Here is a 16,146-nt window from a genome sequence, read left to right as displayed (position 1 = left end):
TAAGACATTGTGTGTTACTGAGATGCATCCATGTGCCGAGTGGGAAGACTTGTAAGAATCCGTTTGGGAATAATGAGAACATGAGCATTCCCTTCCCTACATCCACTACTCCCCTCCTGCCATTTGAATGTTGTGAATTTACCAAACATGGTGATTTAGGTCACTTTTATTATTTCAGAAATTCCAGATACTTTACTACTCATATTAAATAGGCCTCAAAGGGACGTTTGCCATTAATTAATGTCTAATACGAAGAAAAGACAAATGTATGTGATCTGTAGTAAATAGTAATAATACAATCTGAATAATACATTTAAAATTTTACTCCACTTTCCAAGTAATAAAGCATTGATTCTAAATATATTCTCTATTTGTCAAAACAAATAGAAATTATTTAGTATTTCATTTAGAAAAGAAATTAATTAATGATGTCTCTAAGTTAATTTTTTACTTCTTTCCCCCATATCATTTTTGTATTATATAAGAGAGCTTATTTTTCTACTGTATCTTGGAATTAATTAGCAAAACATAAAGTATGATATTTAACCCATGGCTACCACATTTTATTCAGTGTATTTAGTAGGTTCTTATATATCTGGAAAAGAAAACTTAAGATATAAACATAACCAAACTAGAATAACATCTTTTTTTCTTCTATTTACTTTACTTCTTGAATCCAATGATATAATATGGCTTCCTCTACCTCTGAGAATACACTTAAAACTACAGAAGCAAATTAACATTCTCCCGATTCACAGGTAGTGCAATATTGAAGATTTCATCTCGTTGAACACATGTTGGATCAAATTTACAATACTAAAGCGCTCTTCTAAATACTGCAGTGTGTAGATGGAAGACAAGCTAGTCAGGTGGCAGAGTGAACATCATGCTGGTAGGCCTTTTCAAGCTGTCACTTGCAAGATGTTTGACTGCTGAGAATGTTAGCCATAATTAATCGCAGAGATAGGAGGCTGCAAATGGGCGAGGTAATATCCAACCCCTGGAATGAACACTAGTCATGGTAAAAGATAATAGATGTGGCCACATTGCTTTGAGAAAATTTAGAGAATATTTTGGGTCACACGGATACATTTCTGCCTTATTTGTGAAACGTATTCAATGAAGTTACATCACACATGTAGACTTCCAGATCCTCTGTCTAACGTACTTTCCTTGGCTTTGTGGGAGAACACATATTCTAATGAAGCTCATTTTAAGGCAAATACTTTTTGAAAATACAAAACTGATAGATATATGTATGCAGGATTCCTTCTTATATGTTTTTTATAAACAGTGAGGTTGTATTTCTCCTTCAGTGTTTAATGTGTTTCATCACATAATGTCCTAGAAGTTTTATCAAATTTTTCTCTCCAGCTTTTGAAGGTGTGTGAGAGCGAAAAAAATGCAGTCTGCTGCTTCACTAATAAAACTAGGACAAAGGCCATTCCGACTGAAATATGTGAAACACTCACTTTTATTCATTTCAAGCATTTTAAACCTCTAAATTTGGACTTGAATAAAGACATTTCATAGAAAAACAATTATTTTTTATTTATTTTTTAATCTTGATAACTTTTAATAGTTTACAGCCACAGTGGCAGCTTTTATATGTGTACATGCATTTAAATACAGTTTCATACCATAAATAGCCATGTGGAAAAATATCTGCCTCTAGGCAAAAAACAAAAAAAATTCTTTGCCACTACATAAATACCTTTAAGTAATACTGAAAATAGACGTGAGGTAATTTTTTTATCTAAAGTGACCGTAGCCTATATTAAGACATATTCACTGTAACAATTCAAGTTTTAAAATCCTTGTTTTATAACTCGAAAATGTGTCTTTTTTGAAAAACATCTTTACATTTATCACTATTGTACATTTATTTGGTAGGAAACAGGGGTGTTTAATGGCTTGCAACAGGGATGTTTGATGTCTTGCAACGATAAAATGATCATATTCAATAGAAAATTATCTCACATTCTGCATAACTTCTGAACATTCTATAAGACAATTACAGAAGTGAAAAACCAATTTGTAGATAACTGAATGAGTACGACCATTTAATATATGTGAATAAAGGCATTTCAGAACATTTTAATGTACACTACACTTTCCGATAGTAAGATTTTAGGTTGAAATAAGATTATACTTTAAAAAGTTGACCATTTTGAAAAAATCATATCACTGTTGGCAATGCCATTTTCATACTTGAGATGCTAGTCCAACATATTGCTTATCCATTTGATTCTGTTTGATTTTATTGTTATTACATTCATGATAATGCTAAAATACACACACACACAATTACTTGGGGGGTTTTTTGTTTTGTTTTGTTTTTAATAAAAAGCCCAAAGAAAAATGCTGACAACGTTCAGTTGAAATTTTGAAACTGGGTTTTATAATTCTGCCCACACAGCAAAAGCTGAAATGGTCTATGAAGATGTAGTTTTTGAACTAATGAAGCAAGTAGTAAAACTGACAAAACCAAGTGAAAATTATACAAGGAAACAATAATAAGTTAACAAATGAATTATATATAATACAGTTTTTCTTCATGTTGACAAGACGTCATTTAATCCTTTCTAATATTTTCCCTTCTCTTATAAATAAATAAGCTTATTTGTTAATACTTTGTCTAACTCTAACTTTTATTCTGTTACCAATGTCAGTAATACTTTATTTTTCATTATTTCTCTTATAAAGTGACTTCTGAACTTGCTAGTTTGTTTAAACTATCACAAGGTCAGAAAACCAAACACTGCATGTTCTCACTCACAGGTGGGAATTAAACAATGAGAACACTTGGACACAGGGCGGGGAACATCACACACAGGGGCCTGTCATGGGGTGGGGGGCGTGAGGAGGGATAGCATTAGGAGAAATACCTAATGTAAATGAGGAGTTAATGGGTGCAGCAAACTAACAGGGCACATGTATACATATGTAACAAACCTGCACGTTGTGCACATGTACCCTAGAACTTAAAGTATACTAAAAATAAATACGTAAATAAAATAAAAAAATAAATACAAACATATTAATCATAAGTAAATGAAATATCTGATTATCTCATTATGTCTGGTAGTAATGTCATCTAAATATTTAAATATTCATCGATATATTCCTTTGCTAAATTTTCTTTTATTTCTCTTTTATATTAAACTTTTTTTAGAGAGCACAACTCCAAATCATCTTTTATTAATGTAGAAAGGTCATATTTAGCAAAAGACACAAGGCAGGGAAGTGTCAGGCCTGAGGCCTGAGACGTGCTGAGGGAGAAGGAGGCTGGGGGCATGTGGGAGAAGTGCTGGGAAGGGCTGAGTGGTGGGGCCCACAGAAAGTTCCAGTGGGCAACACTGTGGGTAGGTCATGGGTGGGACTCACGGGGACCTCGCTGCTAACTCTTGTTGCTTTGGCGGAGTGGGGTGGGGGGAAGGGAGGATCGTTAGTGCTGCCACCTGCAGTGAGAGCCACCCCTTGGTTCCTGAGGCCACCATCAAGGGACACAGGACCCAGGAAGCCCAGGATGGTTAGTGCAACTAGGGATGAGGGCCAGGGAGAAGCAGGTGCTCTGGAGTGGCCGGGAAAAGTCCAGACACAGAGGCTTAGGAGCTTCCTGTTAAGTGTGTGGGTTCCTCTGTGTCTCCGCCAGGCACTCTGACTAGGGATGGATGATCCCTCTCTTCAGGCGCTCCGTGGTGCTCTTGCTGCCAGCGAAGGTGGTCCGGATCCCTTTGCCCATCTCCCCTGTGACCGACAGCAGTTCCGTGTGGGTGCTCTGGCAGCCCTGGGCGCCAGGTGGTTTCATGGCCTGCACGCAGCCCATGGAAGGCGGTCCAAAGTCGTTAAACAGCGGTCTGAAAGGGACAGCGGCTCCTGGCACTGAACCCGACGGCGACAGGACGCTTCCTGTAGGGACCGGGGTGCCCGGCCCAGGGGTGCTGGAGCCGGGGGTGCTGCTGGGGGCAGGCATGATGGATCTGTAGAACATCCTCAACTTCTGGGCACTGCGGAGCCAGAAGGCCGCTCCTCGGGGGTTGGCTGCCTGGCCGCTCAGCCGAGATCTGATTTGCAAGCTGGCTGCACACCCCGTACTAAATCTATGTTAAATTTTTTAACTGCCGTTTTTATTAATCTAAATACAGTTCAGATATTCTCGATGAAAATTTCACATTTGAGTTGAGACGTACTAAAATGTAAAATACACAATGGATTTCAAAGATTTCATAAGAAAAAAGAATGCAAACTATCTCTAGTAATTTTTACATTGATTACATGTTGCCACAGTATTTTGGATTTATTGAGTTAAAATATGCATTATTTTTTTAAGAAATCTATGCTACACTTTTGTTAAAAAAATTTAAGTAAACTATGAAATTACTTCTTGGGATAGAAAAGGGGACATTATTAAATATTTACCTAAATTTTTTTCAAAAATGTATCTTTAACAAAAACATTATCAAGCAAAACAAAAGTATTTTAATTTTGAATAGGTAAAATAAACTTATTCCTGCTGAAATTCAATCCTGGTATGATTTCTTTTTTACGCATTTGAGGACTCTGTTTATAACCCAGATAAAACATAAAGCTTATGAAACTCCTCTGAGAATGTCGAACACAAATTACCTGTATAGATATCAGGGTGCAGATGATGCTGAGGCCGGGCTGGCTGAAGAAGAGCAGGATGAAGATGCTGTACTGGCACAGGGGCTGGCCCCAGGTCACCCGCCCTTCATGTACATGGCGACGGTCACCTGGCTCACCAGCAAAGTGAACAACAGGTCGTTGGTGGCCAGCCGCATACCAGTGTGTAGAAGGCGGTCTCCTTCTGCTCCTCGCGCGACTTGCACAGCAGCACGATGGCCACCAGGTTGCCCACCACCCCGAAAATGGATGGTGCAAGGCTGTCCAGCAGATTGGGCTCCAGGTGAGGGACACATTGACCTGGGAAGGGGTTAACATGACGGTGGCTGATGGTGTGCAGCCCTGGAGTGTGAAGCTGAGTCTGGGGTGATGGAAGAGAGACAAAGCCTCCATGAGTGAAATGACCACCTGCAGGATGTCAGAGCCGCGCCCAGGAAACGGGATGCTAACATGACAAGAGAGGATCTCAGTCCCACTCTCTGGATTGCAACCACTTACCAACTGCAGCCACCCAAATCTCCAGGCTCGCTCTGCTCCTGCCAGCGGCACACCATTGCTGATCTTAATATGTGTAAACTGAGCCTCACATTCCTCTTCCTCCCCCCTACCCCCCCCCCACACCTATCTCACTACTCTGACAAGAGCCATCTTCAGGGAAAGGTAACTCCCTAGTATTATTCCTGACAGATTCTGAGTTAATAAAATGCTCATGGAAACCCTGGAAGACAATTTGGAGAGTGTTCTCTTTCCTCCCTGGCTCCGCTGGCAGTGCCCCATCTCCACGCCTTCTACCCAATGGCCCAAATCCCATGTCACGTGTAGCGGCCCCAGTGGTGGCCTCTGCATGACCCCCTATGGTCAGCCCTCAGCTGTCTTGGACCAGCCTCCAGTCTGCCTTCACCTCCTCCTGCTCAGCCTGGAAAGTGCCAGGGCTTTGGCTTCTGAGAGCCAGGTCTCAGTGGCTGCGATTTAGGGATCTGAGGTCAGAGTAGCCAGTTTTCAAAAACGTGGGAAACAAGAGGGCCAGCGGGATGGATCTGGAAAGAACAGTGCTGGGTTACGCGTTCGATTTTTTTCCTTCCTTCAAACATGAGTCCCAGCTTTGCTGTGCCCCCCGGTGTAGGCTGTGGGAGGACAGCTTCCAGGTGTGCGCCGCACGCACAGGTGGCAGGAAGCCTGGGTTCCGGCTCTGGCCGCTGTCCGCCCCAGTCGCTAGCAGTGTCAGCAGCTACTGATGTTGGCGGCTGCCACTCACTGGCATTTATAAAGTACTCCACCCTTGGCTGGGTGCGGAGGCTCAGGCCTGTAATCCCACCACTTTGGGAGGCCAAGGCGTGTGCATCACCTGAGGTCAGGAGTTGGAGACCAGCCTGGCCAATATGGCAAAACCCTGCCTCTACTAAAAATACTAGAATTAGCCGGGTGTGGTGGCGGGTGCTTGTAATCCCAGCTACTGGGGAGGTTGAGGCAGGAGAATCGCTTGAACCCGGGAGGCGAAGGTTACAGTGAGCCGAGATCAGGCCATTGCATTCCACCCTGGGCAAAATGAGCGACACTCTGCCTCAAAAAAACAAAACAAAACGAAACAACAAAAACCCCTGCTCCTCCACCCCCTAGCATCAGAATACAGCAGAACATTTAGGTACCCACAGAACATAAACCAAGATGGTCTGTGTCCTGCATTTTAACAAACATTAGAGTTTTAAAAGAACTGAAATCATGTAGAATGTATCCTCCAGCCAAAATGGCATCCAATTCAAAATAAAAAAGTAAGATAACAGCAAAATCTTAAATACTTGAAAGATAAACAGCACACATTTTAGTTTTGTTGGTTTTTTTCTTTTTTACATTTTTATTTATTTTATTTTAAGTTCTGGGGTACATGTGCAGGATGTGCAGGTTTGTTACACAGGTAAATTTGTGCCATGGTGGTTTGCTATACATATCAACCCATTGCCTTGGCATTAAACCCAGCACGCATTAACTATTTTTCCTGATTCTCTCCCTCTCCCGCCCCCATCCAGGGGCCCCATTGTGTGTTGTTTCCTTCCCTGTGTCCATGTGCTCTCATTGTTCAGGTCCTACTATAAGGGAGAACATTAGGTGTTTCGCTTTCTGTTTCTGCATTAGTTTCCTGAGGATAATGGCTTCCTGTTCCATCCATGTCCCTGCAAAGGACATGATCTCATTCTTTTTTTATGGCTGCATAGTATTCCATGTTGTATGTGTACCACATTTTCTTCATCCAGTCTATCATTGATGGACATTTGGATTGATTCCATGTCTTTGCTATTGTGAATAGCGCTAAACAGCAAGCACACTCCTAAGGGAAACGTCTCAAGGGAAACTATTAAATATATTAAACTGAATAAAAATACGACATATCACACTTGATTCAACACAGGTAAAGCCAGTGCTGGCAGGAAAATGTGTTTCACTAAATGTGTATGACGGAAAAGTAGAAATTTCTCAAATAAAATTTCAGCTATCACATCAAGAAAGTAGAAAATAGTAGCAAAATAAAACCAAAACAAATATAAGAAAGAAGCCCGAGCTCTGAGCGGCAGCCGTGGCCACCGGCAACAGCACCGCCACGAGGGTCTTGCGGGCTTTCCTCAGAGGAGCCTGTCAGCATCCTCCAGTTCCAGGCGCTCTAGCCCCTGTCCTGCTTCAAGAGGCTTTTTCCAACCAGAGGCTTCTCCTCCATAGCCTGAAGGCTCGGCCAATTCCCACGAAGTTTGCCGGGAACGCAAGGCTGTCACTGATATTCGTGGCACCAAGACTTGTGCGCAGGTTGCACACATTGGCCACTGTCTGTGCCACGTGCAATGACGCCGCCTGAGGCGCGCACACCGCACGCGCACCCGCGTAACGGCTTGGCTTGCCTGTAACTGCTAGGCCTGGCTCTGCGTTCCTGGCTTGGCTTGGCGTTCCTCGCTTGGCTCGGCGTTAATCGCTTTGCCCGGTGTTTCTCGCTTGGATTGACGTTTCCTCCATCGCGTTCTTTTGCTGGGCTTGACCTTTTCGCTGCTGGGCTTGGCATTCCCTTGGCTGGGTTGGGTGTTTCCTTTGGGCGGGGCGGGGCGGGGGTTGGCCCTTCCTGGGGGGGGGGGGGCGTGGGATCACCCCGGGTGGGCGTGGGCTTTCCCCGGCTGGGTGTGCGTTTTCCCGGGTGGGGTGGGCTGGGCTCCCCTGCTGGGGTTGGCAGGTTTTGGCTGGGATTGACCTTTCTCTTCAAACAGATCGGAAACCCAGAATTTCCTGCTAGTTGGTGAAACTGGTTGGTAGAGGCGATGTGCTCGCGACTACCGGCCTCCCCTGGCTGTTCAAAGCAGATGGTGGCTGAGGTTTCTTCAATACCCGCTGCCTCCGCTGTGAAGAAGCCATTTGGTCTCAGGAGCAAGATGGGCAAGTGGTGCCACCACTGCTTCCCCTGCTGCAGGGCGAGCGGCAAGAGCAACGTGGGTGCTTCTGGAGACCAGGGCGACTCCGCTATGAAGACACTTAGAAGCAAGATGGCCAAGTGGTGCTGCCACTGCTTCCCCTGCTGCAGGAGGAGCGGCAAGAGCAACGTGGGCACTTCTGGGGACCACCATGCCTCTGCTATGAAGACACTTAGGAGCAAGATGGCCAAGTGGTGCTGCCACTGCTTCCCCCGCTGCAAGGGGCGCGGGGAGAGCAAGGTGGAAGCTTGGGAAGACTACGACGACAGCGCCTTCATGGAGCCCAGGTACCACGTCCCCCGCTGCAAGGGGCGCGGGGAGAGCAACGTGGAAGCTTGGGAAGACTACCACGACAGTGCCTTCATGGAGCCCAGGTACCACGTCCCCAGCTGCAAGGGGCGCGGGGAGAGCAACGTGGAAGCTTGGGAAGACTACGATGACAGCGCCTTCATGGAGCCCAGGTACCACGTCCCCAGCTGCAAGGGGCGTGGGGAGAGCAACGTGGAAGCTTGGGAAGACTACGACGACAGCGCCTTCATGGAGCCCAGGTACCACGTCCCTGGAGAAGATCTGGACAAGCTCCACAGAGCTGCCTGGTGGGGTAAAGTCCCCAGAAAGGATCTCATCGTCATGCTCAGGGACACTGACGTGAACAAGACGGACAAACAAAAGAGGTAACCGGGCCTGGGCTGGGAGGAGGCGGGACGTGGGGGGATGATGGGGGCATACCCTCCTGGAGGGATCGGGGTCCTGGCTTTCTGTTCCTCCGCAGGCCCCACACCACCCTGGGTGTGGAAACCTCAGAGAGGTCAGGGCACAGGCCCTTTATGAACAACAACACAGAAACAAAACTTTAGCTGATTTCCTATCCGATTATAATTTCCCTTATAGAACACTAATAGACTGTATGAAAGTGACTTAACTCGCAAAATCAAGTCGATGCAGCAGATTATTTTTAATGTACACATTTTAAAACAATGTTCTATACATTATAGAAAGGTGTATATTGAGAACTAAGTCCCATAATATATCAACTTCTGGGCTAAATATTTTTCAAATAAAATCCAATATGGATTTTATATCAATGTACCCTATGTAAATATGTCCTTTACTGAGGAACCTTACAAGGAAACTGAAATGAGAAGATGGTTTGTGTCCTTGAATAGGAAGATTCGTTTTTCTTAAGATGTGAGCTTTTTCTGTGTTTATCACTTTTACGTAAGCCAAATAAAAATAGCAAAGTTTTAGCATTTTTACACTGCACATCCTGTATTTTATTGCTGTAATAAGTTAATTTTTAGTAACAGAATGGAAAAAGACTTGCTTTTCCAGATATCAAAATGTGAATGTGTTATTTCCACAAATTGTTTACTAACAACTGAAAAAATATCAATGAATAGAACAGAATAGGAAATCCAGAAATACCCAAATATATGTAAGAATTTAGCACTTGATAATGGTGATGTTTCATATTGATAAAGCAAGATTAATCATTAATAAATGAAATGCATGCTGTTTGGAGAAAACTAGCTAGATTTTTATGTCACAAAAGTAAGTTCCTGGAGTATAGATTAAAATTTTTAAATATACAAAAGGAGAAAAATACCAGAAGAAAACACAAAAGCCTATTTATATATGCAACTATTTATTTATTTATTTATTTTTCTGGGACAGAATCTCACTCTGTTGCCCAGGCTGGAGTTCAGTGGCGCAATATCAGCTCACTACAACCTCCGCCTCCCGGGTTCGAGCAATTCTCTGCCTCAGCCTATTGAGTAGCTAGGATTACAGGTGCCCGCCACCACACCCGGCTAATTTTTTGTATTTTCAATAGAGGCAGAATTTCACCATCTTGGCCAGGTTGGTCTTGAACTCCTATCCTTGTGATCTACCCGCCTCAGCCTCCCAAAGTGCTGAGATTACAAGCCTGAGCCACTGAACCAAGCATATATATGCAGATATAATAAAATAAGCTCAATTTAAGATTGGGCAAGGTACTTTTTTGCATATCTACCAGTGACCTGTGCACATAGGAAAACGTAGTGTTCCTGGTAAGAGAAGGAACTTAAGTTAGAAGAGGAATGAAATACTGTTTTCTATTGAAGTTAGAAGAGGAATGAAAGGCCGGCCGCGGTGGCTCACGTCTGTAATCCCAGCACTTTGGAAGGCCAAGGCAGGTGGATAACGAGGTCAAGAATTTGAGACTAGCCTGGCCAGCATGGTGAAACCCCGTCTCTACTAAAAAATACAAAAAATTAGCCAGGCATGGTGGCATGCACCTGCAATCCCAGCTACTCAGGAGGCTGAGGCAGGAGAATTGCTTGAACCAGGGAGGTGGAGGTTGCAGTGAACTGAGATTGCACCACTACACTCCCGCCTGGATCATGGAATGAGACTTCATCTCAAAAATAAATAAATAAATTAATAATAAAAATAAATAAAGGAATGAAATACTGTCTTCTATCCACCAAGTTTGTGAGGGTGAAGAACAGTGGTATTTATGTAGTTGCTGAAAGTTTAAGCTGTTGCAACTTTTCTAACACACTTCGATGATAAGAACCACGTTAAAAATGTGTATGCCTTTTACCTATCAACTCTATTATACTGAAATATCTATATGAAATAGACACATATGTTTTTCTTAGTATTGCTTAAAATAGCAGTGTATTGAGAAGAGCTCACATAAAGATTTTATGAAAAAATTTCAGTGCATCCATAGGATGGAATAACATGTAACCATTGAAGGTGTCAGTAGATACAGAGATATGTTGTGCAAAGATGTGCTTTGCTATATCAAGTGAGGAAAAAATCAGTTTGTTATACACCTACACAAACAGAATCTGCTCTTGTGTTACCTGAAAACATGTAGAAAACATAATCAAACTTATTTCTGGGGATTTGTAAGTGAAGTTCTTCCCTTTATCTGTGATTTCTGCAATGAATATCTGAAAAGTTTTAGTTAAATTTCACTAGTAATGAAATAATCCTTGGGAAGAGAAGAAATATGCTACTTGCATAGATACAAATAATTTCTCACATTTTATTATTTATTTTTATTCCTGTGGATAGCTATCTTCTGTGAACTTTTACCCTCTTGAGAAGTAGAGGGATTCTGTTTACCTGTTCCTGTAGATTTTATTGTATATACATTTTATTATAAAATTATCTTTTCATTATATATATAAACATGTGTAAAAGGTATGAATTAATTATTTTATTTTAGTTATATATTTATGAAAACTAAAATAGCAAATATAAATGACCATTACTATTGTAAATGTATTGCTCTACTCAACAGGAGCATTCTTTAAAAATATTGAACTCCCAAGCTGTGTTTATGCATTCTTTCAATCCGTTTAGTCATCAAACATAAGCCAGACACCTATTATGTGGAAGGCATATTCTACCATCTCTCAGGATCCTTCCGTCTTTGAAAACTTCATATTTACCTGCTGGGCCTGAGCAAGTTGAGAGATTTAAAATTGGGGCATTAGGAGGTAATCTCAATTGAAACTTTTCTTCCCTCCTTTCAAACAAAAGCATTTCTGAAGGTAGACAATAGTAAAAGATAACCCTCAACTACCCTTCTGAAAATGTATAAGTCTTGAGTAAAGACTGTTTTAGTACTTTAAAGAACTAAAATGTGGTACACAAACAGCATGGAATACTATGCAGTCATAAAAGAAAGAACGAGAGCATGTCCTTTGCAGGGACACGGATGGTGTTGAAGGCCATTATCCTTAGCAAACTAACACAGGAACAGAAAACCAAATACCGCACGGTCTCACTTATAGGTGGGAGCTAAATGATGAGAACGCACGGACACCTAGAGGGAAGCGACACACACTGGGGCCTATCAGAGGGTGGAGGGTGGGAGGAGGGAAAGAAGCAGCAAATAGAACTAATGGGTACTGGGCTTAACACCTGGGTAATGAAATAATTTGTAAAACCAACCCCCTTGACACGTTTTTACCTATGTAACAAACCTGCACATCCTGCACCTGTACCCCTGAAAGTAAACGTTGAAAAAAAGCTCCACAAATAGTTTCATAAATTCATTTTAAAAGGAGAAGAATTATAACAGTCTTAAATCCTAATATGAATGATTGGAAATATCTAATGTACATACATTGTATAAATCTAAGTGGTTTTTTTTGTTTTTGTTTTTGTTTTTGTTTTTTTTTGAGACGGAGTCTTGCTCTGTCACCCAGGCTGGAGTGCAGTGGCCGGATCTCAGCTCACTGCAAGCTCCGCCTCCCGGGTTTACACCATTCTCCTGCCTCAGCCTCCCGAGTAGCTGGAACTACAGGCGCCCGCCACCTCGCCCCGCTAGTTTTTTTTTTTTTTTTTTTTTTTTTTTTTTGTATTTTTTAGTAGAGACGGGGTTTCACCGTGTTAGCCGGGATGGTCTCTCGATCTCCTGACCTCGTGATCCGCCCGTCTCGGCCTCCCAAAGTGCTGGGATTACAGGCTTGAGCCACCGCGCCCGGCCAAATCTAAGTACTGATAAAAATGAGCCCATGCCATTCATTTGAATTTCAAGCTTTCTTTGGCTTAAAGTTTTTGAAAACCAAAGTAAGAAATAGATTATTTTAGAAATTTGTTTGTGTTTTCACCTCAGCCCTCTTATTGCATACTTCTTTTAAGAACTAAAATTTATCTAAATGCTAGTCATCTGACTGGAACCGCCCCAGACGTGTTATATTGTAACATATTCTACTTAATGTAAGGCACCAGGGATTGTATGATGCCCCATTATTGTATGTCTCAATAAGAGAATTATTTAAATGCTGCCAATTATAGTTATAGTAAATCATGAATTATAAGTGGTATTTCAGTGTGAGAAATGGTGAAACATAGAGACAATGATCATCTTAGAATCACTAAAATACATCGTTACCTGTAATCTTTAAAACATACCTGAAAGTGTAGGTATAATTGTATCATCTCACTGAATTCAAATGTTGTCTTTAGTGGTATTAGTAAAAATTATAATATCTTACAATTACTGAGCTGTTATTTGTGTTAGGAACTATTCTATATCTTTCGTGTAGAGTCTTATTTAAGCATTACTGTGGTTTCCTCTGAGAAATCTACTCTTTTCATTCCCATTTTATTGATGAGGAAATTGAGAGCCAAAAAAGGTAAGCAACAGCTGGGAAGCATCAGAGCTTCAAGTAGGATTCCAGCCCACGTTGAATGCCATTCAAGGGCTCTGCTCTTCCTATTCAAATAGGCTGCTCTTTCATTCATACAGTGAGTCATGAGGTAATAAGTAGTGTGCTTTCTTCAAAGGGAAATTAAGTTTGTTTTGAAGGCAGAGTAATAGCAGGCTATTCTGTGTTTGCTATTGCATGAATCATTGATGTAGCTGTAGATCGTGCACTACAATTTCCTAAAAAGTCTTCTCACTCTCATAGGACTGCTCTACATCTGGCCTCTGCCAATGGGAATTCAGAAATAGTAAAACTCCTGCTGGACAGACGATGTCAACTTGATATCCTTGACAACAAAAAGAGGACAGCTCTGATCAAGGTATGCAGTAGTCAACTATATCAGCATGAGATGGCTTTGATTTCAATACATAGCATAAAAATGAGTTTTCTCATTTAAATGGAACTAGTTGGTGAAAGCTGTGGAATGTTAGTTTTAATTCTCAGGACTTATAATTTATTTTTGGTCTAATACTGACAGGCTGTACAATGCCAAGAAGATGAATGTGCATTAATGTTGCTGGAACATGGCACTGATCCAAATATTCCAGATGAGTATGGAAATACTGCTCTACACTATGCTATCTACAATGAAGATAAATTAATGGCGAAAGCACTGCTCTTATACGGTGCTGATATTGAATCAAAAAACAAGGTATAGGTCTACCAATTTCATCTTCAAAATACTAAAATGCATTCATTTTAACATTGACCTGGGTAAGGGCCAGGCATTCATTTTAACGTTGACCTGGGTAAGGGCCAGTTTTCCATATTTGGAAGCTCAAGCATAACCTGAATGAAAATATTTTGAAATGAGTTAATTATCTAAGACTTTGTTTTAAATATTGTTACTTTTAAAGAAGCATTCGAGGGTACAGTTTTTTTTTAAATGCTCTTGTGGTTTATGTTTTTTTAAAAAACACTGAATTTGTAAAAGGTAATACTTTGTTTTTTTTTCATGCCAGGTTTTTTTTCCCCTAATAAATGTAAAATGACAAAATTTGCCCTGGAAATAGGTTTTACATTAAAACTCCAAGAAAACTCAAACAGAGTTCAGTGAATAGTAATCCTGCCCCTTTGGCAAGTTCCCCCCCCCCGCAAAAAAAACAAAAAAAAACAAAAAACAGTAATAGATATGAGGTGATGGATTTCTCAGTGACAAGTCTTTTTCTCAGTGACAAGTCTTAAGATATTTCTGATTGCACATGAGGCAGAAGCGGAAAGGGAAAAAGACAGCAATCAGAAATATCAAGGCCAATTTGGAAATTAGGTAATGGAGGGAAAGACCATGAAGAGGTTTTCTGTGTGTGTGTGTGTCTCTGCACGTGTGTGTGTGTGTTGCTGTTGATCATTCATTTGTTTCCTTTGTATGGTGAGACAAGGTTCTTTTCAATTTTAGAGAATGACAGTTTTCAGTTTGGGATAGGGAGTTAGTGGGTTGTAAACTGCTTAGAGATCAATTTCAGGAAGCCTCTGAGGATCCAGATAGGCAGTGAATAGGTGGTAATGTAGTGGGAAACACTTGAGCAGAGGGAACGACAAGTAATTAACTGACTTAGTGTCCTATTCTGGTAAAAATGGCCAATTGGAGTCTCAACTCTGCTTTCAACTCTAGAATATCTTGATGGGAAGGTGGGTGATAAGGGGCTTATAAGGAGCAAGATCAGGTTGGATTTTGAGTTTACTAGACCTTGTTCTACTCTTACCGGGGAAAATTACGTGATATTTTCAGCAAATGAGTGTCTCTCCTACTCTTTCCTCTTTTTGGCCAAATCCTCAAATGATAAAGGGAATTGGTTATGTGGATGAGCGCTGAGACTGAAGTAATCATCTATTGCACTAGCTTCCAGCTAGAGTTGTGCATTCCAGTTACCTCAGGAAAATTTTTAAATAATCCACAAGTCTAGGCTTTCCCCTGAAGATTTTGATAGAGTAAGTCTAATATGTACACTTAAAAATGTTTCCTTGAAGCCAGGCATGGTGTTGCATGGCTGTAGTCCCAGCTGCTGGGGAGTCTGAGGTGGGAGGATTGCTTGAGCTCAGGAGTTCGAGTCTAGCCTGGTCAACATAATGAGACCCTGTCTCTAACAACAACAACAACAAATTTCTCAAAATCTGGATACACTTCTGCTTAAGAACCATGAATACATAAGTGTAATATGTAAATTCTTATGTCTCAGAAACTTAAGATATTTCTAGAAGAGTTGGAGTTGGATATGTGCTAATTCCTTTAAATCTTTCCTTTCCAATAACATTAATCTAACTTTTTTTTGGTTTGTTTTTGAGATGGGGTCTCAATCTGTTCCCCAGGCTATAGTGCAGTGGTGTGATCACAGCTTACCACAGCCTTGACCTCCCCAAGCTCAGGTGGTTCTCCAATCTCAGTTTTTTGTTGTTGTTGTTGTTTTTTGTTTGTTTGTTTTTTAGTAGAGATGAGGTTAATGTCATGTTTTTCAGGCTGACCTTGAACTCCTGGGCTCAAGTGAATCACCCACCTCAGCCTCCCAAAATGCTAGGATTACAGGTGTGAGCCCCATTCCTGGCCAAGTCTGACTTTTATATGTGGATGAGACATTAAAATGAATATTATTGGCACTATCAGCTTACGGAATAATACCTTTTCCTTTATACCTTCAGTTATTCCCTGCCATTCAGAAGGTCTTTAGAAATTTGCAGTGAGTAGTCTTTCATTAAGTAGAGAATGGCCCTCTCAGGATTTTGTGTCTCTTTGTTCAGATATTCAAGTGCTTAGGTCAGTAAGTCATTGTTAAGAGCAGAGTTTTCTCAATTAGAATTGTAGCAAATTCTAAACCTTTTTTTTAATCAATTGAAGCTGTATTGTG

General features: G+C 41.3%; 1 protein-coding gene and 1 pseudogene across 2 annotated transcripts in view; one reads left to right on the top strand and one right to left on the bottom strand.

The window, feature by feature from the left end:
• Positions 1 to 3,500: 3,500 nt before the first annotated feature.
• On the bottom strand, positions 3,501 to 4,000 carry LOC139358904 (cyclin-dependent kinase 2-associated protein 2 pseudogene; annotated as a pseudogene).
• Positions 4,001 to 7,835: 3,835 nt separating this feature from the next.
• The window catches only part of LOC139358609 (POTE ankyrin domain family member G-like), a 30,341-nt gene continuing 22,030 nt past the window's right edge, over positions 7,836 to 16,146 (top strand). Inside the window, exons 1-4 of one of the 2 annotated variants that reach the window (XM_071079833.1) lie at positions 7,836 to 8,377; positions 8,639 to 8,764; positions 13,511 to 13,625; positions 13,785 to 13,958. In XM_071079833.1, coding sequence (XP_070935934.1) covers positions 7,941 to 8,377; positions 8,639 to 8,764; positions 13,511 to 13,625; positions 13,785 to 13,958 — 852 coding nt within the window. In that variant the 5' untranslated portion in view covers positions 7,836 to 7,940. Of the gene's footprint in view, positions 8,402 to 8,551; positions 8,765 to 13,510; positions 13,626 to 13,784; positions 13,959 to 16,146 lie in introns of both variants that reach the window. The other variant, XM_071079834.1, reaches the window with a different exon arrangement.

Source organism: Macaca nemestrina, chromosome 15, assembly GCF_043159975.1.
Source record: "Macaca nemestrina isolate mMacNem1 chromosome 15, mMacNem.hap1, whole genome shotgun sequence".
NCBI lineage: Eukaryota > Metazoa > Chordata > Mammalia > Primates > Cercopithecidae > Macaca > Macaca nemestrina.
The sequence above is the reverse complement of the archived record's forward strand: the minus strand, read 5'-3'. Positions and strand labels throughout refer to the sequence as shown.